Source organism: Danio rerio, chromosome 20, assembly GCF_052040795.2.
Source record: "Danio rerio strain M-AB ecotype USA chromosome 20, GRCz13ab, whole genome shotgun sequence".
NCBI lineage: Eukaryota > Metazoa > Chordata > Actinopteri > Cypriniformes > Danionidae > Danio > Danio rerio.
Window position 1 is genome coordinate 31613505 of NC_141040.1, and position 22086 is coordinate 31635590.

At 34.1% G+C, this 22086-nt stretch overlaps 2 protein-coding genes across 6 annotated transcripts in view; one reads left to right on the forward strand and one right to left on the reverse strand.

Annotated features, from left to right (window-relative positions):
* The window catches only part of LOC147839358 (uncharacterized), a 47565-nt gene extending 44668 nt beyond the window's left edge, over window positions 1–2897 (reverse strand). Inside the window, exon 1 of the mRNA XM_087298280.1 lies at window positions 2715–2897. The gene's annotated coding sequence lies outside the window, so the exon portion shown is untranslated. The remainder of the gene's footprint in view (window positions 1–2714) is intronic.
* The window catches only part of mthfd1a (methylenetetrahydrofolate dehydrogenase (NADP+ dependent) 1a, methenyltetrahydrofolate cyclohydrolase, formyltetrahydrofolate synthetase), a 34595-nt gene extending 13776 nt beyond the window's left edge, over window positions 1–20819 (forward strand). Inside the window, exons 9-27 of one of the 5 annotated variants that reach the window (XR_015518472.1) lie at window positions 850–961; window positions 1048–1175; window positions 3167–3264; window positions 3379–3552; window positions 3855–3991; window positions 4860–4906; window positions 4986–5093; window positions 7364–7438; window positions 7523–7615; window positions 9356–9494; window positions 9566–9634; window positions 9806–9917; window positions 10427–10566; window positions 10699–10740; window positions 11351–11451; window positions 13135–13312; window positions 15721–15828; window positions 19379–19531; window positions 20485–20819. Coding sequence is in view for 2 of the 5 variants with exons in the window: in XM_087298281.1 (XP_087154407.1) it covers window positions 850–961; window positions 1048–1175; window positions 3167–3264; window positions 3379–3552; window positions 3855–3991; window positions 4860–4906; window positions 4986–5093; window positions 7364–7438; window positions 7523–7615; window positions 9356–9490; window positions 9566–9634; window positions 9806–9917; window positions 10427–10566; window positions 10699–10740; window positions 11351–11451; window positions 13135–13312; window positions 15721–15828; window positions 19379–19531; window positions 20485–20556 (2082 nt within the window). In the remaining 3 variants the exon portion in view is untranslated. Of the gene's footprint in view, window positions 1–849; window positions 962–1047; window positions 1176–3166; window positions 3265–3378; window positions 3553–3854; window positions 3992–4859; window positions 4907–4985; window positions 5094–7363; window positions 7439–7522; window positions 7616–9355; window positions 9495–9565; window positions 9635–9805; window positions 9918–10426; window positions 10567–10698; window positions 10741–11350; window positions 11452–13134; window positions 13313–15720; window positions 15829–17054; window positions 18020–19378; window positions 19532–20484 lie in introns of those variants that run through there. The other 4 variants (XR_015518473.1, XR_015518471.1, XM_087298281.1 and 1 more) reach the window with 4 other exon arrangements.
* Window positions 20820–22086: the final 1267 nt, after the last annotated feature.

Genomic DNA, 22086 nt, shown 5'->3' on the forward strand with positions numbered 1-22086 from the left:
GAATGTGAAACGTATGAAGGAAATTCGGACGTACAATGTCCGCCATTTTGTCATGATCACGTGACCTAACTGCGTCAGATGCGTTGCTTCACTCCCATTCATGAATTCTCTCATGGGGCATCATGATATAGCATAGTTTGCATGGGATGCGCACTTCAAAATCTCACCGGAAGTAGTAAGTCATCCGGGTACTTCTCGCATACTGATTTTCAAATTTTATGAATTCAGAAATACTACTCGGCTCACATACTGATTTTAACGTGCTATATAGTATGGAAGTATGTGGTTTCAGACGCAGCTTGAGTGTTCAAGACTTTTAGACACTTAAGCAGGTGTGACTTGGAGCTAAACTGTGCAGAGCTGCGAGCCTTCAGGAATTGAGATTGAGACCACTGGCCTAAAGAATGTGTCTTAGATTAAATGGCTGAATTCTTAACGAATCCTTTTAGTTTCCAGAGTATCAGAGTTTTTCGGTCAACAGGCTTTCACCGGAAATCTGTCAGCCTTGATTAAAAATATCTTCTTTTGTGTTATGAAGATAAACACATTCCTTATGGGTTTGAATGTCAGAAATGTTATTAATCTTCAATTCAAAGTTACTTACCATTTCTTTTTAGTCCTTTGTGATTCTTTTTAGTCATTTTAGTACAAATATTTATCTATCAATATATATATATTTACTTACTGCTGTAGTTATTACATCAAAGAAGAGCTCTTAAAGAGTAAAAAGATTAATCTAATGTTTGCTTTATGGATTTTGAGTGCAGACCTTGAACTGGCGTGCGGTTTTGGTGTGATGGCTGAAGTAGATGCATCAATGACTCTCGGTGTCTTGTTTTTTTTCTTTAGGTGGGCAAAGCAGATATTTTGGTTGTGGGTGCTGGCAGAGCAGAGATGGTGAAGGGCGAGTGGGTGAAGGAGGGGGCCGTGGTCATTGACTGCGGCATCAATCATATACCAGGTCTCTCTGCTCATATGAATCAGTAATGGAGTATTGAATAGAAGCTGTTTTTGGCTCACATGTTTACCTTTGACTTCCACACACAGATGAGAGTAAAGCTAGCGGGAAGCGGGTGGTGGGTGATGTACATTACCCCTCAGCTAAACAGCGAGCTGGATTCATTACCCCAGTGCCTGGTGGAGTCGGACCCATGACTGTGGCTATGCTGATGAAGGTATGGTATTAGGCTAAAATTACTTACCTGTTCATAACCATTTTGGTTAATGTGGGCAGCAGTTTTGCAGACTATAATTACTACATACAAGTGAATGCAGTAAAATGTGAGCCTGCTTTGTATTCTTTTAAACAATTGCAATGATTGGACCGTATCTTTTTTTTTTTTTTTTTTTATTAAAGAAATGACTTCCCTAGCTGAGAAATATAACTTTGCAGAAGTTTGTGTGTTTAATACAGGAAAATGGCAGTCACTTTGAGCTTACTATCATGCTCACTAGCTGAAATGAGAGTAAAGTTTGAACAGTTTTCTATTCTCAGTATAAAACAATAATCAATCGCTGTCACAAATCAAAGTTTATATTGGTTAATGTTGATACTGACTAGATATGCTTTATTAAATTGCTGCCCAATAGCAAAAAATCTCAGTAATCATTTTTGTGGCTCCTGTTATTTTGTGATATCTAAGTAAATTACAAATAAAGAACTAAAACAATTATTTTTGAAGCGAATGTAAGTTTTAGTGTATATTTTTAAATAAAAGAATAATTTCAATGTCTGATTAAAAGTTGAGGCAATTATATTTTTACCAAGTATTTCTATTAAAAATAAAAGCTCTTTTTATGAACCTACATAATTAATCCAGAATCCAGACAAAAAAGTTTCCACATCATGGTTTTCACAAAAAAAAAAAAAGATCAGCAAACTGTTTATTCCCCGCAGGCACAGGACGTCAGCATGATGTCAGATTGAAGTTGTGCCCCAATGGTGTGGGATGTTGCATTTTAATTGGAAATGAAAATCGAGTTGACGTCACCACTTTGACGTCTATCTGATGTTGGATTTTGGTTGTTATGCCTGATAAATAAATGTCAGTATTCGACTTCATTTAAGATGATGCCTCGATGTTGGATGTTGGTCGATTTCCAACATAACCTGAAATCAACAAATTATCAATGTCATTTCACGTCATTATTGGACGTCAAAATAACTTTGTCCTCAGACATTGGCGACCTAAATCTAACCTAATATTAACGCCTTATGACGTTGTGTCTGCTGTGTTTACAGCATGTTTCAGCACATTAAAAAAGATCCCCAAATGATCATATGACCCTGAAAACTGAAATAATAGATGCTTAAGAGCATAATATTTTACACACTTCAAACTTTTCTGGTGGTATACAATATCAAAATGCACATTCATTACATTTTTAAAGTAAGATTAGGATCAAGTTGACCAAAAACGCCAGCAAATCGTCACAACGCAAACACATTAAAAATTTTCTCACTACACACCAGAAATGTTTCAAGGAGACCCTAAAATGTGATGGGCCTGGCTGTTTAGGTTAGGGTTATTTAGGCTAATAAATACTAGACATGGGAACTGGGATATTAAAATAAACAAACAAAAAACTCACCTTTCAAAGATCACCTACAACTTCACTGAGCAATAGTCACGGCACATTGGCATCTGCATGTTTTTGGGTCACCTTGAAACATTTCCGGTATGTTCTGTTCTTTTTTTGGTGTGAAAAAAAATGCTGTGCGTTTTGTAAATTGTTTGCATTGTGGGAAAATGCAGCACATTTTTTTATTGTTGTGAGGATTTGCAGCACATGTGCTGTCAAACTGATGAAGATCTTTTCTCAGTTTTTTGTAATAGCATGTGTTTTCTTAAATTGCTGCATGTTAAGCTCTCTTGGCCACTGTAAAACTGCAAGAACTACTTTCGCAATATTAGATTGAAAGATCAGAAAATAACGACACAAGAGCTGCCTAAAAGCCTTTCCCTCAAATTCATCAGAAAAGTACTCCAAAGTGGATGAACGAGACATAATAAAACACTGTTAAGGGTCAGGTGTAAAAAGGAATGTTTCTCTTAAACTTATAATCCACGTTTAATGCTTTCTAAATACTAAGCTTATATTGTACAAGCACTAAGCATCTTTTTTAAATAAACGCTTCTGTTTTTCTTGTTTGGATTTGGACCAGAATACAGTTGAAAGTGCGAAGAGGTTTCTGCAAACACACACTCCTGGCAAGTGGAACTTAGTGTACACAAAGAAGAGACCCCATGAGCCTCAGCCCAGGTACTGCCTCGGCTTGCTTGTTAATATAAAAAAATATTTCAAGTTATCATGTTATTTACCGTGACATTTCTGCAGCTCATGCTAATCCTCGCTCTGCTTTTTTCATTTCTTCAGCGATGCTGCAATCTCCTCTTCATGTGAAAGCAAACCAGTAGTTCAGCTCGCCAGAGAATTGGGATTGTTTTCTGATGAAGTAGAGTCATATGGCAGGAGCAGGGCTAAGATCCGACTGGATGCTTTAAAGCGCATGGAAAAACAGCCTAATGGGAAATATGTGGTTGTCACCGGGTAGGATGCATCTTGAAATATAATTATGAACTTTAGCACAAACCTGTAATAGTAACTATCCACAAGCACCATCTTATTAAACTTCATTAGGCCTAAGTACAGTAATTGGCGCCAAGTGATCAATGGCATAATTAATGGTCAGAATATAATATTTATTATGTATGTATGTATGCATATGAATAAATGTAATGACTAATACATACAGTACACACAAATATTATGTAAACACAAACTTTTATTTTGGATTAAATTATACACATTTGTTTATTTGCTTTCAAAGTCAATCTGTTCTGTGTCACCAGAGTTACTTCTTCTCCACTGGGTGAGGGAAAGCGCACCATTGCTCTCGGACTGGCTCAAGCTTTAGGCGCTCACCTGAATACCAACGCTTTCGCTTGTGTTCAAAAGTCCTCACTGGAAACCTGTTTTGGTGCTAGAGGTGAGGAACAAATAGTTTTTTCAAGTTCCAAAGTTTAGAAAGTATATTTTGATTCCCAGTTTCACCATTTAAAAGTTATTACACTTTTGTGAAGTATAGTTCTCACATGACAGGCCAAGAATTATGTACCAAGTCGTAATTAAATACAGTTAATAAAACATACTATAAAACATGAAAAAGCCTTACAAAATAGAATTAAATTGAAAATGTTTTTGTCATATATAAGTTATGAAAAGTTAAATTTGATCAAGATAAAAAGTCAAATAAGATTAAATTAAGGTCAACCAGTAATAATTATGACCAAAAAATATATATATTTGACAAATAGTTATTACGAGTTAAATAAAATTTGAGATAAAAGGCCAAAACTGCTATAAAATTACGATATAAGATGTAAAATCAAGTTGTTTTCATCTGACAATATGTGATAGAAATCAAAGAAATTAATTTATACAAATCTCAATTACAACATAAAATGTTAAATTAAGAGATCAAAAGCCATAATTGAGATAAAAAGGCAACTGCAATTGTGACAAAAAGTTGTAATTGAGAAATTTTTCTTTATAATTCATATTATAATAATAATTATTATTATCAAAATTATGTAGTAAAAATACATATTTGACAAATGAGAGTAAACATGAAACTGAGCAAAGTCATAAATAAGAGATAAAAAGACATTGTTGACATACAAAATTGATTGATGTTCTATTGTCAGTTGTTTGAAACATTTAGAAGTTCATTTCTCAATTTTTTTTTCTCAAATTTCTCAAAAAAAAATCTTTTTTTAACTCTAAACTGAAATAAAACATCTTACATGAGTTTGCTTATTGATTTATTTGAGGTCCTGTTTGCTTTTTGTCCACAGGGCCTGCTGTTGGAGGAGGATACTCTCAAATTATTCCACTGGAGGAGGTAAGTTTAAGTCTTCCTTGTAGCAAAGATTTGAAAGTATCAAATTAAAAATGAATATCATCCAACACACTGATCCCAGGTCAGCCTTCAGCCTTCAGGCCAGAATGAGCTCGTCTCTGCTGCCGGTAGACTGGTGATGGACACTGTTAAAGCATATGCTCACTATGAGACCAAACTCTCGGAAAAGGTCAGGCTTGTGTTTGATATGTGGGTGTTTCTATAATTGGAGATACAGTTGGAACAAAAAAAATGTTTCAGTTGCAGAAATTCTTTGCAATAAGTTACTGACAACAGATTTAACAATTCCCTTCTTGCCAAAGACAGGTTACGTCTTTTTTTTTACGTTTAATAAAAGCACATGTATTGCTGTCAGCTATGGTACACACTGTCAGTTTTGTTACTCTTGTATGGAGACCAGGAACGTGATGGTGGGGATTAAAAATGGGTTGGAGAAAAAAAAACCCAGAGTAATAGAAAAATATATATTTTATAAGTTTTTGCATTCCCTCGCAAAGTTTGTTTCCACAAACACTTTCTGTTCACTTCATACATGTCAACCCCCCCATTTTTCCCACCAGTCTTCCATATTTTAGCATTCTATCCTGCTATCATCCTATCATTAAGTATTTTCATCATATTTCTCATATATTTTTCATCTTGAAAGCACGCAGTAATTAATAAAAAAATGTCGGCATTCACTATCTTTCTATTAAAGCTGTGCGCCGATTATCACCTTCATTTGCAACCTCTGAATCAGTGAATGCATGTATAAGCACTGACTGACGGATGCACTCCAATGATAAACTGATCCCAGATCAGCTTCTGTAAACGCCATTTAAAGTGTCACCTCTGTTATCAAACAAGTGAAGCGCAGCAAATTAATGTCTTGATTTGTTTTGTTTGATAAAAGAGGTGACACTTTAAGAATGCACAGATCAATAATCAAAGCATTTGATTACTTTAACAATTTGTGCTCTTTTAAGAGAAAATGAGTTGTGTTTAAAATCAAGCACACAGGACAGACATGTTTACATGTTATTAAGTGTAATTGTCTGTTTAAACAGGAACCAGAATCCCAAAGTGTCCTGCACTTTCACTCCTCAGTTTATCATAGGGAGTGTGTTTGTCAGTCAGTGCTTATACATGCATTCACTGATTCAGATGTTGCATATGAAGGCGATGATTGACTCACAGCTTTAATAAAAAGTGAATGCAGATATTTTTATATTAATTACAGTGTGCTTTCAAGATTAAAAATATATAAGAAATATGGGAAAATACTTAGGATTATAGCGGGATAGAATGGTAAAATACATGAGAGTCCTGGCAAAAACAGGAGGGTTGATATGTATGAAGTGAACAGGACATGTTTGTGGAAAAACAGTTTTTCTTTGCGAGATGATAACGCAATCTTTTCGAAGGAACGTAAAAACTTAAATATATATATATTTTCCTATCACTCTGGGTTTTTTCTCCTACCTAGATTTTTTTTTTTCTTCCACCCATTTTTCCCCCACCACACATCCCTTCCTGGTCTCCGTACTCTTGGTAACGGAGTTTGACAGAAACAGAATTGACAGTTGAAAACTTTTTTTTTTTTTTTAAGCTAAAAACACAATCTGCTAGTGGAATTGTCAGTATCATTACTATACCTTGGTAATATACAGTAATTGAAAGTAACAAAATAATACACTTTGGTATTGTGAAATAGTAAGAATTTTAATGAAATAAAACACCTTTAAACAACCTACGGTGTGATCTGTAATAAATTCTCTGTTGCATTTGATAATGTGGTAATAATTTTGACATTTTATAATATTACATGAAGTACTTTCTAGATAAAAATGTCTTCTTAGACAAAGCACACATATCTTTCAGGGTTTCAAATATTAACAGTGAGGGAAATTGACATAATTTCCAGTGTCTTACATAGATAAATTGGAGATAATTCTACCAACTTAAAGGCAAAGTATAGTTTGGTAACAGAATTGATTTATGAACAGACTTTTTTTTAAAGATAAACACTATTTTAAAACAATTTAATGTTGTAGAATATAGCACAATTTACTATTTAGGGCTTTCATTCAATATTTTCATTCAGTTTATTTACAAAAGAAAAGTTAAATAAAATATGTTGGTTGCACAAGAATACATAATGGAAAGATACACTGGCTAATCCAGCACTAATTGTGATGAAAGGAGTTTTATCAAATCTATTTGCATTTGAAAAGTCAAAAGGCAATGCTATTATCTCTATATCCGTTTTCTTCCGAGTAGTCCTGAATCCTGATTTTCAGCTACTCAAGATACTTTTTGAAAATGTGAAACGTGTCATGAAAAAAGCTGAAATAATAATCACTTTGGACCCCAAACGTGCAATTATAGAATCACCGGTGTGTGTGTGTGTATACCTGTGTATTTGTGTTTGGTATTATCTCACACGCTTGTGTCTGGCAGGCTTTGTTTGATTTGTTGGTTCCTCTCAGAGAGGGTCAAAGGTGCGTCTCCTTGGCTCAGCTTAATCGACTGAAGGTAAGTCGCAGAAAACATAAGTCTACAGTAAAATACAAAGCTACGTTCAGACGACATGGTCACAGTGTCCTTTATGACCTGTAGAAACTGGCCATTGAGAAATCTGACCCCTTGACTCTCACAGAGAGAGAGATAAGACGTTTTATCCGATTGGACATTGACACAGACTCTGCAACGGTATGTTTCAGTCTCACAATGTCGGTTTGCCTCTACATTTAACATAAGGACTTATGTTTGTGTGTACAAATGCATTTGTGTATGAACTCACCAAGTAATCCCAGACCATTATGTTGTTTGGCAATAAATAAAATACTGTTTTTAATCAAATAAATGCAGTTCTTATCTTTACAAAAAAAGACTCATCTTTTAAAAACATTACAAAATCTAACCAATGTTATTGACTGTTGCCAGATTGGACGGTTTTAGTTTTGATTGTGCGGGTAAAAAAAATGGCATTGGCGGGTTGACAAAATTTGGGCAGTTTTGAAACGTAAATGTTGCAGTATATGCAACTTATTCAACAAAACAGAACTGTGTGCTCCTGTTTTATTTAGTTAGTAGTGAGTGCATAGAGCAAATCACATGGGTCCACCCGCAAGAGGAGGTGAAGAAAAGTTGCATCAAAATCTGACTCCCGGACAAATCTGACTCCCCTTTGCGTGCACGAGCATCACACAGAGCCTGCAGTTAAACTCACCACGGTTTATCATAACACTTTTATCAACCTTTTTTTCAGCAATTGCTGAAAAGCGTTGTCTGATTGACAAGCTGCACAAACAAATTTAAAACGCCAAATAGAACCGCCATTTTAAAACATACCCTAATCTAGACAATATTCAGTGCAGTGTGTGAGTGAGAGGAGGGCAGTGTTTTGATGTGATCCGGTTATGTGGTTCTGTGAATGCTGGTGTTGGTTGCCATATGGTTAAACATAATGACAGTTAAAGTAACTAGGTTATTTCGATTTAAATTAATTTAAGTTAAATTAAATATTAATCTAATATTTTGGGCATTTTTGTGAGTTTGGGTGGTTTTTGGACAGCTTTTGGGCTGGAAAAGTCAGCTATATCTGGGAACACTGGTTATTGAATACTGATCAAAATATTGAGGAATAATCTAGAATTTTCAATAAGGTTTAAGGCACATCTCTTAAAATTAATGACATGGACCCCTGATACATATGGGACTAATCCGAAGAAAAATGGATGAATGAAAGAATTATGACATGAGGTAAAAAAAAAAATAGACAAAAAGTAATTGACATTGTTATAGTCTACAGTGATTGCTGGGTTCCACACAAACGATTTGTGTTGGGACAACATGAAGGAATTAAATTAACTTATTAGTTATTACAAATTTAAGTGGACTGAACATCAAACAATTAAGTTGTCTCAAATAACTTAAAGAGTTGTGTTGTTAAAGCCAATTTTAAATAAGCTGTTTGAACAAACAACAACTGTCTTTTTTTAGATGTATGCATCACATGAGGTAAAATGTTTTTTTTTTTTTTTTTTTTTTAAACATTTACAAAAAATAATTGTCAATATTGATCTCAATTATTTCTTTTTTGGCTTAGTCCCTTTATTTATCAGGGGTCGCCATAGCAGAATGAACCACTAACTTATCCAGCATATGTTTTACACAGCGAATGCCTTTTCAGCTGCAACCGAGTACTGGTAAAATATTGATCTCATTTAAAGTAAAAATTAAGATTGAAAATGCATCTATGACAAAAAGTCAAAGTCAGATCAGTTGAAATCATGAAATAAAAACAAATCTTAAATAATGACATTAATAAAACACACACAAATACATACACAGTTTATTTTACAACATATAGCACATTCTTTTCAAAAAGATTTAGAATGTAAAACGTTGAGTATTTGTTGATCTTACGTGTGCATCTGCTCTGTACAGGATTCATTCTCCTTGGAAAATGAGATGATGGCTGTCCTGTCACTCAGCAGCAGTGAGGAGGAGATGCAGCACAGACTGGCCAACATCATAGTAGCCACAAACAAATCTGGAGATCCTATCACTACCGAGGATTTAGTCAGTATGTGTTCACATGTTTAAGTGGATCCTTAAATGCGTGTGATCTAATATACGCATTATTTTATTATACAGAATGTCAGTGGTCCTTTGGCTATGTTATTGAAAGAAGCCCTGAAACCTGTCTTGATGCAAACTGTCGAGGTGAGATTTAAACAATGCAAAGTGTCGCATGACCTCTGAAAAGGTCATTGTCGTTATTCAGAATAAATATTTTAGAGTTGCTGTATGCAGAATGATTTTTATTTATTTATTTTGGCTCTGTCAGATTGTGTCTCAGCACGTCTCAGTCTCTCTCTCTCTCTCTCTCTCTAGGGTACACCAGTGTTTCTTCACACCAGCCCATTAGTCAATGTTGCCCAAGGCGGTCCTTCCATTCTGGCAGACAAAATGGCTTTAAAAATTGTTGGATCAGAGGGATTTGTAGGTAAAGAAGAATTTCATTTAGTAGTAATTGTATATTGTATTACTTAAATATCATGCATTCATATTAGTAAAAATGCAGCACAAATGCTCCATTTAAATGTTTGAGGTTAATAAGTTTTAAGGACAAAGAAATAATCAATTCACAGTGAAGACATGTAGAAGGTGATATATATATATATATATATATATATATATATATATATATATATATATATATACATATTTTTTTCTTTTTTTTACACAAAAAAATTATCTGAGCTTAAAAACATTTTTATTTTATTTTATTTTAAATAATAGTTCAATATATTACTGTTTTTAAAATAATTATTTAATATTTTATAACAGCTCTTTTACTTTTGATCAAATGAATGCATACTAGCATATGAGTTTTTTTTTCAGAGGCACTGAAAAATATTACTAACTTCAAACTTACATTAAAATATAAAAAATATGATCAGATTTCTGTAATATCAACAACAAAAATATAATCTGGTTCTATCTGTATTTCAGTCACAGAGTCGGGTCATGGAGCTGATGTTGGCTTGGAGAAGTTTTTCAACATTAAATGCCTCTACTCAGGTCTTCAGCCAGATGTGCTAGTGATGGTGGCAACCATTCGTACATTGAAGATGCAAGGTGGAGCACCTCCTGTGAGTAACACAACACACATTCATAATGGATTGGTTAGCCATTTAAAACTATTAGACATCAACACATTCATTGTGTCCATTAAAATATCTGTTTTGTGCTTCAGACTGCAATTATATTCTTTCTGTTCATAGATCCAAGCAGGTTTGCCCCTTCCAAAAGAGTACTTACAAGAGGTAATACACTTTTACTACTGACAACATTGTGATAGATAGATAGATAGATAGATAGATAGATAGATAGATGGATGGATGGATGGATGGATGGATGGATGGATGGATGGATGGATGGATGGATGGATGGATGGATGGATGGATGGATGGATGGATGGATGGATGGATGGATGGATGGATAGATGGATGGATGGATGGGTGGGTGGGTGGATGGATGGATGGATGGATATTCCTATTACCTGTTTAAACACAAATTTATTTTATACACATTTATTCTATATTTGAAGTTTTACTAAACTTGCATAACATATAATAATTAATGTAGATGCTATTAAAATTGTACATAATGGATATACATTTTTCTATTGGCTTCAGCACACACATATCTGAAAACTATATGTAGCCTTCTATCTCACAAGGTCACTATTGATATAGGTCAATATGGCATATAATAGAGTTTTGAATGGTGTAGTATTTTAAATATATTTAGAACCTAATTAACTGACAAATGTGGTCAATTGTTTTATGTACACTTATTGACTGTAGGAGACACTACTGTTTAGATTGATTTAGTGTGTGCATCACTTGAAGTGAAGTATTTTCTCCAATGCAGAACCTCAAGCAGCTGGAAAGAGGCTGTTGTCATATGAGGAGGCAGGTGGAAAAAGCACAAGCATTCGGCTTGCCGGTGATCGTAGCTGTCAACAAATTCAGGTAAAGCAGCAAGCAGCCAACAATGAAATATTTTGCTATTTGAGACTTTTCATACATTATCATTAGAATAAAATAGATTATCTTTAATGTCATTGCATGGAGTATACAACCAAATTTGCTCGACAAATATTTTGGTTTGATCAAGTTAAAGTTTAGTTAGTCAATATTAAAACATATTTCAAGTGATTAAAGATTCATTAAACAATCACGTAAAAAATGTATATGTGGTCAATGTTGTAAATGTAAAACAAAGTTACTTTTTGGAACATCTCTGCAAAAAGGATGCATGGAAGTGATATGAATCTTATAGTAGTGTAAAATCAGAAATAGGGTAAATATTTCTTTAAATTTATATTTAGTCATTAAGCAGACACTTTAGTTCAAAGTGACTTACAATTGAGGAGGCATTCAGTGATTCAACAAGAAGAGACAATGCACACAAGAAGTTTTAATTAAACAAATGAACTGTTAATGCTAGGAGAATTAAGTGCTAGAGTAAGGAGGGGAGTGTTTCTACAGGAGGTTTGTCAAGGACACTTAGCTGTGTGAAGCACACTTCGTAAATGCAAATGTAAGTGCTTCTTAAATATTTTTGTTTGTTTGTTTTTTTAACATAATATTCCAATTGCTTTCCATTTTAGTCAACTCCAAGTTCCCATTTACACTGCCAGTTAAATGTGACCCAATTCTGATTTTTTTGCTTCTATGTGACAGGATCTTCACATCGGATTTGTTTTATGATTGTGTGACACGAAAAAAAAAAAAAAAACATGCATTCGGATGTTTCAGGCCTCCATCATATGTGGAAAATAATCGCATATAAATCAAATATGTGACAATGTAACTATCATGTAAACAGGCAGATTGGCTTTATCGTGGTATTCTTTTTTGTATGTCATTAAGGAAGAATGTGTGTGCAACAACAACAACAGAGGAAACATGGATTAAACACATTAATCGGATATGGGTCACTCAAAATTAAAAGGGCGTGTAAATGGACAGGCAAAAAATCAGACATGGGCAACAAATCGGAATTAGGAATCAAGACCTGAGTGTAAACGGGACCTAATTGACTTTTAATTGACTTAGTATTAACAGTTAATGTTTCTTTCTTTAGAAACAAAGCAAACAACAACACTGTTTAAACTTGAATATGTGAACTAGTAAACATGCTGAAGTTGTTTTTTTACAGCGTTCTATAGATCCCCCCCATGAAACGCCATATTAAAAATGCTGTTCATTTATTTATCTACAGGGGATTTTTCCTAGAATATTAAATAAGGTTTTTAACTGAAACCCTGATCCTTTGAGATGTAAATGCAAGTCAACAGCTTCCAACACTAAAAAAACATCTACAGGCAAAACAAAATTAATACCCGTGGGTCATGACTTATGGATCTTATGGAACACAACACTTGGTCTGTTCAAGAAGCTGAACATAATTATTTAATGCAATAGTATTACATTCATATGAATCCATAAAATCAGAAAAACAACCAGTCCTAATATCTTTCAGTTTTATTCAGTGTCACTGATATATATCTAGTTATGATCTAGTAGATGATTTTTTTTTTGTCCTTTGTACACTAATCGTATGCTCATAAGCCAAATTAAACCACACACAACACTCCCACTCTGAGTGAATGTGTGTATGAATATGGACTCTGATTGTGTTTGGCGTAGCTCTGATACTGACGCTGAGCTGGAGCTGGTGTGTGGCCAGGCGAGGCAGGCTGGTGCCTTTGATGCAGTGCAGTGCAGCAGCTGGTCTGAAGGGGGCGCTGGAGCTCTGGCTCTGGCCGAGACGGTTCAGAGAGCAGCAAAACTACCTGCCTGCTTCAAGTTCCTCTATGACTTGCAGGTAAAAAATGGCAAAGTGGGTAATATTTGCACTGATAACCTAAAGGATGCTAAGGCAAGAGATTTATTTATTTTTTTTTTTGGCAAAGAGTAATATCATGCCATATTTTCCCAGTTAATTGATTATCAATGTCAAATATCAAATATTTAAATGCTGTGTTATTTAATTACACATTACACAACTTGTAAATCTAAGCATAAGTTAATTTAATATTTTTATTAGAATTGATTGTTTTTGCATATTAGAGTCGGAGGTGTTAAGGTGAACTTGAGAATCTCCTTTTATCACTTCATAATTTAGAAAATACTGCTAATGGCCTGCAGATACAATAACAACATATGAACATATTTCTGGGTAAAAACCTTCCAGATTTGTGATAAAACACAAAATCGTTTGGGGTATGTACATGAATTCCGAAGTGAAAAGACAAAAACTGGTTTTGAGAAAATTTAAAACTGAAATCTGCAGACACACATTGATTAATTAAGCTAAGAAAAAAAAGAATTGTTTTGGATGTTTTCTTTACATTAGACTTAAAAGAAATAAATTAGTGCTGGCAAAGAATAATCGCATTTATCCAAATCCAAAATGACAGTATGTTTTGACATAATATATATATGTGTGTATTCTATATAATTGGGGCAGCACAGTGGCGCAGTGGGTAGTGCTTTTGCCTCACAGAAGATCACTGGTAAGCTAAATTGTTCGTAGTGTATGTGTGTAAGTCCTGGTCCTCCAGGTTGGGGGCTGAGCGTTGGGCTAAGTGATGTTTTGTAAACAAATTTCGGGAGGAGCATTGACAATTATTCTATTATCAAATCAGTTCTTGACCAAACACCTATATATACACCAAAGCTGTCCTACCTGCAGCATATTACGACTTTAGCATCCCTCCACCACCCCGACATCTCGCCTCTTAAGCATTACATTCCCGGGGGGGAGCGTTCTGGGGCCAGGCTAGATACTTTGCTCGAATCCCTACTCCTCTCTGGTCTCTAATAAGGGGAATGACTCGAGTTGGGGTGTCTCCCCGAGCTCAGAGCCCTCTCCCCAGACAGCACGCCAAGTACGCCTTATTCTTAAACGTCTGCAAGTGTGAACTCGTGAATGACCCTTGTCGTAAAAATTAAGTCATGAAACACCTACATATTGTGGTTGAAATAACAACTTTGATATAAACGACCCTGGGAAGATTAAGTATTTTTTATATTTATTATTTATATGTTATACATAGGCAGCGCTGTAGTGAGATCCCCTTACAGCAAGAAGGTCTCTGGTTTGAGCTTCGGCTGGGTCAGTTGGCATTTCTGTGTGAAGTTTGCATGTTCTCCCTGTATTTGCGTGGGTTTCCTCTGGGTGCTTAGGTTACCCCCACAAGTCCAAAGTCATGCGCTATAGGTGAATTGGGTAAGCTAAATTGTCTGTAGAGTATGTGTGTGACAGAGTGTATGGGTGTTTCCCAGTGATGGGTTGCAGCTGGAAGGGCATTCACTAAGTAAAACATATGCTGGATAAGTTGGCGGTTCATTCCGCTGTAGCGACCCCTGATTAATAAAGGGACTAAGCCAAAAAGAAAATTAATGAATGTGAAACACATACATAGAAACAAATCTATGCAAAACTATTTTGTTATTTAGATATTTAGATTTATATATAATTTGTATCATATGCATATGTATTTTATATTTAAATATAAATACAAACGTTCTGAAATATATGCATGTATGTGTGTATTTATATATGCATAATAATTATACAAAGTACACACACTTAAATAATGTCAAAACAAACTTTTAGTTTGAATCACGATTACATTTTTGCCCAACACTAAAACAAATACTTTATGCAAGCCCCGAATCTTAAAACTGAAATATGAATCTGAAAGTCGATTTGCCTGTAGTGTCTTGTCTTAAATTTTTCAAGGGAAAAGATCCACAATTTTTTTTACCATGAAGATGGATTCTAAAATTACAGTACTTTGAGTAAAAGCTTTAGCTGAATTATTAGTGCTAGAGAAAGTACCTAAGAGCATTTATAGCACAAATGAAAGAATATCTGCTAGAAGTGCCATTAAATGCATTATTCAGGTATACAGTGACGCTGTTTTTATTTTAACTCATCATTTTTTATTACCCTGGCTCCTTGTGATCTTTTCCACATTTATTCTTAGTTCAATTAGCACTTTATATATAGAGCTGTTTCATTAATGACTTCATCATGCATGAAATCGTTTTAATTGACAAGGCCTAAATATAGCTAGCATGAAAACAGTTCATCACACATACTGTAGGCAATTAAGGCTTTGAGGAAGTCTGTATGCTATGTATTAAGTGAGGGTACATTGGGATCAAGCCAAAATCCTGTACTCAACTAATACATTATTAAAAGTAAATGCATTTTTTTTTCAGACTCCAGCCTCTGATAAGTTAAGGACTGTAGCACAGAAGATGTACGGTCTGAAAGACATCAAGCTGTCTCCAAAAGCAAAGGAAAAACTTGCACTTTATACAAAACAGGTGAGATTGCTTTTGTCAGAATGCATTTTTGGACGATCATATAACAATAAGGTAAGGGAGACCTATTCCAGTTCACACCTTGTATTTAATATCCCTTTTGTTGACTTTCAAGGGTATATGGACAGGTATATGTATGGTTTTATGGAAATAAGCTTGATCAATTACATATAAAAAAAACAGACAACTGAAAATCATATGAGGACAACCGGCTTTCATTTCTGATTTGATTTGTGGTTACAGTAAGAATTTATTAAAGGACATTGAGTTTTTTTTTTATACTTTCTTTTAAAACTTACAAACAGTCAGGAAAGCAGAGAATAGTTCAAACACATGAGCATCTACACCAGAAATGGCCAAACTAGGGCCTGCGGGCAAAAGTTGGCCCATAGTAACGTTTGATTTGGCCTGCTATCCCATCTGAGAAGAGAAAAGGAATGATGGGGAGGTATGTTGGGGTAAAGCATTTGACAGACACCATAATTTCAGATTTAACGTGACCTTTTCCTCGTTTATTTTACTGCTGAGACATCAAAAAAGATAAATGAAATTAAATGTTAACCATTTTAAAGGTTTAAAATAGTCACTCGAACAAATCAAGGCAGGTCCAGTTGGACTAGTGTAATCAGCATTGAACTTTTCTTGTGTTATAAATGGGATTGTTGATGTTTTTACTGTAAATTCATGATACAATAAAATTATACAGCATTAGTCAGTACTACACTACCTGACAGTCTTGTTGCCAATCCAAGTTTTAGCAACAACAAATAACAACTTCTAGATGATCATTTAGAATCATAAATGGTTTATATTAAAGGCAAAGCCCTTTAGATCATGTTTATTTTACCAAAACAAAATGTGATCATGCCTTGATTTTTAATTATTTAATTAGGACAGTAAGGTCTGACTTTGCTTAGACAAAAGTCTTGTCCCTTAACAGAAATAATGTATAGTAAAGAATATAAAGTCATGGTGCAGTGGAAAAAGAATAAATATTGTATGACTCTCATGAGCTTGGAGGACTGCATCCATACATCTCTGCAATAACTCAAATAACGTAATAACTTAATTAATAAAGTCATCTGGAATGGCGAAAAGTGTTCTTGCAGGACTCCCAGAGTTCATCAAGATTCTTTAGATTCATCTTCAATGCCTCCTCCTTCATATTACCCCAGACATGCACAGTAATGTTCATGTTTGGTGACTGGGCTGGCCATCTTTGCTTTCAGGAACTTTGATGTGGAAGCTGAAGTATGAAAGGATCGCTATCCTGCTGAAGAATTTGCCCTTTCCTGTGGTTTGTAATGTAACGGGCAGCACAAATGTCTTGATACCTCAGGCTGTTGATGCCATCCACTCTGCAAATCTCTTGCACGCCCCATACTGAATATAACTCCAAACAATGAGTTTTCCTTGACTAAACTTGACTGATTTCTGTAAGAATCTTGGGTCTATGCGGGTTCCAATAGGTCCTCCACAGTATTTTTAATGACTGGGATGCAGTTCGACAGATGATTTATGGGAAAATCTTCTACCACTTTTTTTTCCAAATGATCAACTAGCAGTCAGGTTAATATTTGTTGTTTTTACAACTGGGATGGACAACGCTACTTTTTTCAGGTAGTGTATTTAAAGTAATGTGTTCTATTTATTCAAAAATATTAGGAAATAAATTTGGAGATTACCCATGGAAACTTTAATGTAATAGAGTTTTAAATATTTACCTTCGGCCCACAGCTATCAATCAAGTTTGGATTCAGCCCTTTATAAGAAAAAGTTTGGGCACCCTTGATCTACTCTATGAACACAATTCAGTTTAGTGTGTTTTCAGATACTTCTGAAAGTGGTTTATGAAGTGGAGAAGCTTATAGCAAAGTGTTATACCCCATTTAACGCTGTATTTAGTATTATCCACCTGTGTTTGTGTTCACCAAAAGTAAACTTAATGCCAAGTGTTAACATTTTATTAAGTATAGAGATTTTTAAAAACTTTTTAGATATTTGCTTGTAAATTAAACATGTTTTTTTCATCAAATCCAGTTTATACTTGGATACCAGAATAGTGGTTAATTAATGTGGGTCTCACTAATTTAATAGTAACAGCTGCTGTTGGTTATTGAGAGGTTTGGAGAAACATATTGCACAACATATTGTGGAAATATATGAGTAACAGAATATTAAAGAAATGTGCATGAAAAAAAAAGAGTTGCTTGTTAGTTAGGGTAGGAGGAGGATGTTTGTGTGGTTATTGGAAATGTAAATACTATTTTCACTTAATGTGGTAATTAATATATATATATATATATATATATATATATATATATATATATATATATATATATATATATATGTATATATATATTCAGTATTATTAGCCCCCCTCATTTATTTTTTCCCCCAATTTCTGTTTAACAGAGAGAAGATTTTTTCAACACATTTCTAAACATAATAGTTTTAATAACTCATCTCTAATGACTGATTTATTTTATCTTTGCCATGATGACAATAAGTAATATTTTACAAGATATTTTTTAAGACACTTCTATACAGATTAAAGTGACATTTAAAGGCATCACTAGGTTAATTAGGTTAACTATGCAGGTTAGGTTAATTAGGCAAGGTATTGTATAATGATGGTTTGTTCTGAAGACTGAAAATGGTTTTTACAAATTTAAAAACTGCTTTTATTCTATCATAAATAAAACAAATAAGACTTTCTCTAGAAGAAAAAAATATTATTAGACATACTGTGAAAATTTCCTTGCTCTGTTAAACATCATTTAGTAAATATTAATATATATATATATATATATATATATATATATATATATATATATATATATATATATATATATATAGTTAAATATAATATATAGTTAAATAAAGCCTTGGCAGAGCACTATTATTTTGAGGGGGACGTCACAAGCTCAATTTTGATTGACCAATCAGAGGAAAGGGGGTGTTTCAGCTCCGCCCACATGTGTATAATAAATTTACACAAATTTAAATTTCTTACCCTAAACCAAAAAAACAAAACAAAAATGGAGGCAATATCTCGTTTTTTATGTTTTTTGTGAGCAAACAAAATAACGGGCGTTTTCTAAATTTTCGTTGTTTTTGTTTTTTTTAAACAGATATAGAAGGGATGGAAGATACTTTGATTACTCGGTTATGCTGAGCATATCATAATCAGTTTTATTGCCAAGTGTGCTTCACACACAAGGAATTTGCTTTGGCTACAGAAGCTTCCAGTGTGACAAGTGACAACACAAAATAAATATGAAAAAGATGATAAACATTAAAATGTATTATGTATTATTATATGTATATATATATATATATTATTTATATATATATATATATATATATATATATATATATATATATATATATATATATATATATATATATATATATATATATATATATATATATATATATATATATATTATTTATATATATATATATATATATTTATATATACTTTATATTCTATTTTGAAACAAATTTGTATTATTTTTTTCTCTTATTCTATGGTTCTTCTTTTTGAAAGGGCTTTGAAAATTTGCCGGTTTGCATAGCCAAGACACCGCTGTCCTTGAGTAATGACCCCATGATGAAGGGGTCGTCCACTGACTTCATGCTGCCCATAACCGATATCAAAGCCAATGCTGGAGCAGGTTTCCTTTGCTGTCTGACTGGCTCGGTGAGCTTTATACTCCTTGATCATTCTCTTATAATAGTACAGCTACACACACACACACACATCTGTTCAGTATTTGGGGTCAGTAAGATGATTTTATAAGGTAATTCAGCAAGGTCAAATCTGCTTAAAGAATTGTACAAAAGAATCATATGATTTTTTTTAAAAGTTTCCTCTACATCTAAACAGCACACAAAAACGGCAACTGAGCCAAGGTTTCGAACCTGCGACCCAGCAACCTTCTTGCTGTGAGGCGACAGCAATACCTACTGCGCCACTGCCTTACCCAATTGTAGCATTTTATTTTACAATATCGCTTTGTTGTTGTGTTTTTAATCAAAAAAATTACTGATCCCAAAGTTTTGAAAATCAGCTAAGTTTATATTTTCATTGTAAAACTACATTATTACACCATCTCCCCATGACTGAAGAGAGAAAACAATTCAAAGGGATTGCTGTTATCAATTATGTCCTCAGTGTTGTTCGTGATTACTTGTTGAATATGTTGATGCAAGATACAATGATGAGATTACTGTATATGAAGAGCGAGTTGGTTTTACCTCCAGTCGGATGATGTCGACACATCTGGGTCTGCTGTAGTCACTCTCGTTCAACGGCAGAGTCTACAGTATGGAAAAGAAAGCGGGAATATTTGGTCACACATGTTGTGTGTATTTTTATCCAGACGCGTTGCTAGGCTGCGTGAACATGAGCTGTTCAACAAAATCCACTTGTGGTCCAAGTGACCTTATCCAACTTTATATTACAAACACAAAAAAAAAATACAAGATACTTTTTTTCTCATTGTAGCAGCCACTTTCCATACACAGTTACAGTTACACTTGGCTCAGCATGGTTTGGTTTTTGGTCAGGCTGTGTATTATTTGGTTGTTACATATTATTTAGATCCTTAATGAAAACACCCGGTTGACTAATTTCTTCAAATTCTCCAACAGACAAATGCAGAAATGGATGATCCCATGTGGCCCTGTTTCCATGGCAACAACCTTTACAGTGACAGCAAGTAGCTCAGTTGTTACTTGCTAAGGCGGGCAAGCTGATATTGGACTAATTATTGGTCAATCAAACTTTTAATAATTGGAAAGAAACTCTTACTTAACACAGATATTTTTTTTTTAAACCTAGGCTTCTCAGTCATGGCAAAAAAAAATGTTTTACTGTAAGCACTGTACAAGTACTGGTTTTCATTCGCTGTTATGCCAAAGCAACTAATTATTTAACATCTTTTTATTGGATAATAAATGATAAATTATATTGTGTGTTTTAAATAGATCATGAGCCTTTTTATTTATTGTGTACTGTTCTCTGAGATCCACTTAAAGTTAGCAAGACTTAAGACTTCACTTAAGACTCCGGAGTTAATGTCTTTCGAAAAAGAGTAGGGGTTTCTGGCATTTTTAACGACCACAGAGAGTCAGGACCTCGTTTTAACATCTCATCAGCAAGACTTCATGAACATCAAAAAAATCTTGATTTTGAAGTAATAGGTTATTTGATTGTTACTTGAAATAGGCATTGATAGTAGAGTAGTAAAGCATATTGGTGTGAATGGAACAGTTTTGCACATATTCAGGGGCGGAATTAATGTTTTGGGGGCCCTAAGCAATTCCAGGTATGGGGCACTAGCATTGAAACTCAAAACATTCTCTAGCTGTGTCTCATTTCAGAGGCTGCATCCTTCGAAGGATGCATTCGAAGTGCGCTGCGTCATTACGGTGCGACAAAGGCTGTCTCAGTTCAAAAAAGTTTGAAGGCTCCTTTAAATGCAGCCTCAAAATGCGTCCCGAGATTCATTGCGTACTGATAACAGCAGGACATTTTTAAAATAAAACTCCGGTTCAAATGTATGAATTAAGTTTATTTTACTTGGATATCTAAACTTATTCTAAAAAAAAAAAAAGGAGTATGACATGTCTTACTAAAGAGTGATGTTTACATTTACATAGACAGTTAACATTTTTAAGTGTACATGTATGGATCAAAGGAAATGTATTTCAAGCTTCTGTATACATTGTTTTGTCTTCAAATCGCTTAAAATAAATACGTTTTAAAATCACTTAGAAAAAAAGTCATTACAGACTTTATCAGTGCCCAGTAACAGCAGCTGTTACGGTTGCCTGGTGACGAGATCCGTCCGCTGTAGGCTAGATCATTTCAAAGTTGCAGCCTCTAAAATGAGACACAGCTTCTTTCTCTATAGATATATTTTTTTTCTCTGTAAATTTGTAATGAGTAAATGAGATTTGAAAAAAAAAACAGTATGTTAAAAAATATTTAAAGTAGGGCTGTGCAGTTAATCGAAATTCAGTTTCGATTTCGATTTGGGCTTCTAAAAATTATGAAAAAACATGAATCAAGATTAAACGATTATTGCATCATCAACTGCCACCTTTCCGGTTGTACACATTTGTTGCTCTGCAAAGCTCTCAAATGAAAATGAATAAAAGCATGTGCTGTAATGTAACTTTTGCAGCACGGGATGCGCATCATTCATTGAAGAACATTCAAATCATTCAGGTTTTTAAAAGTGCAAAAGA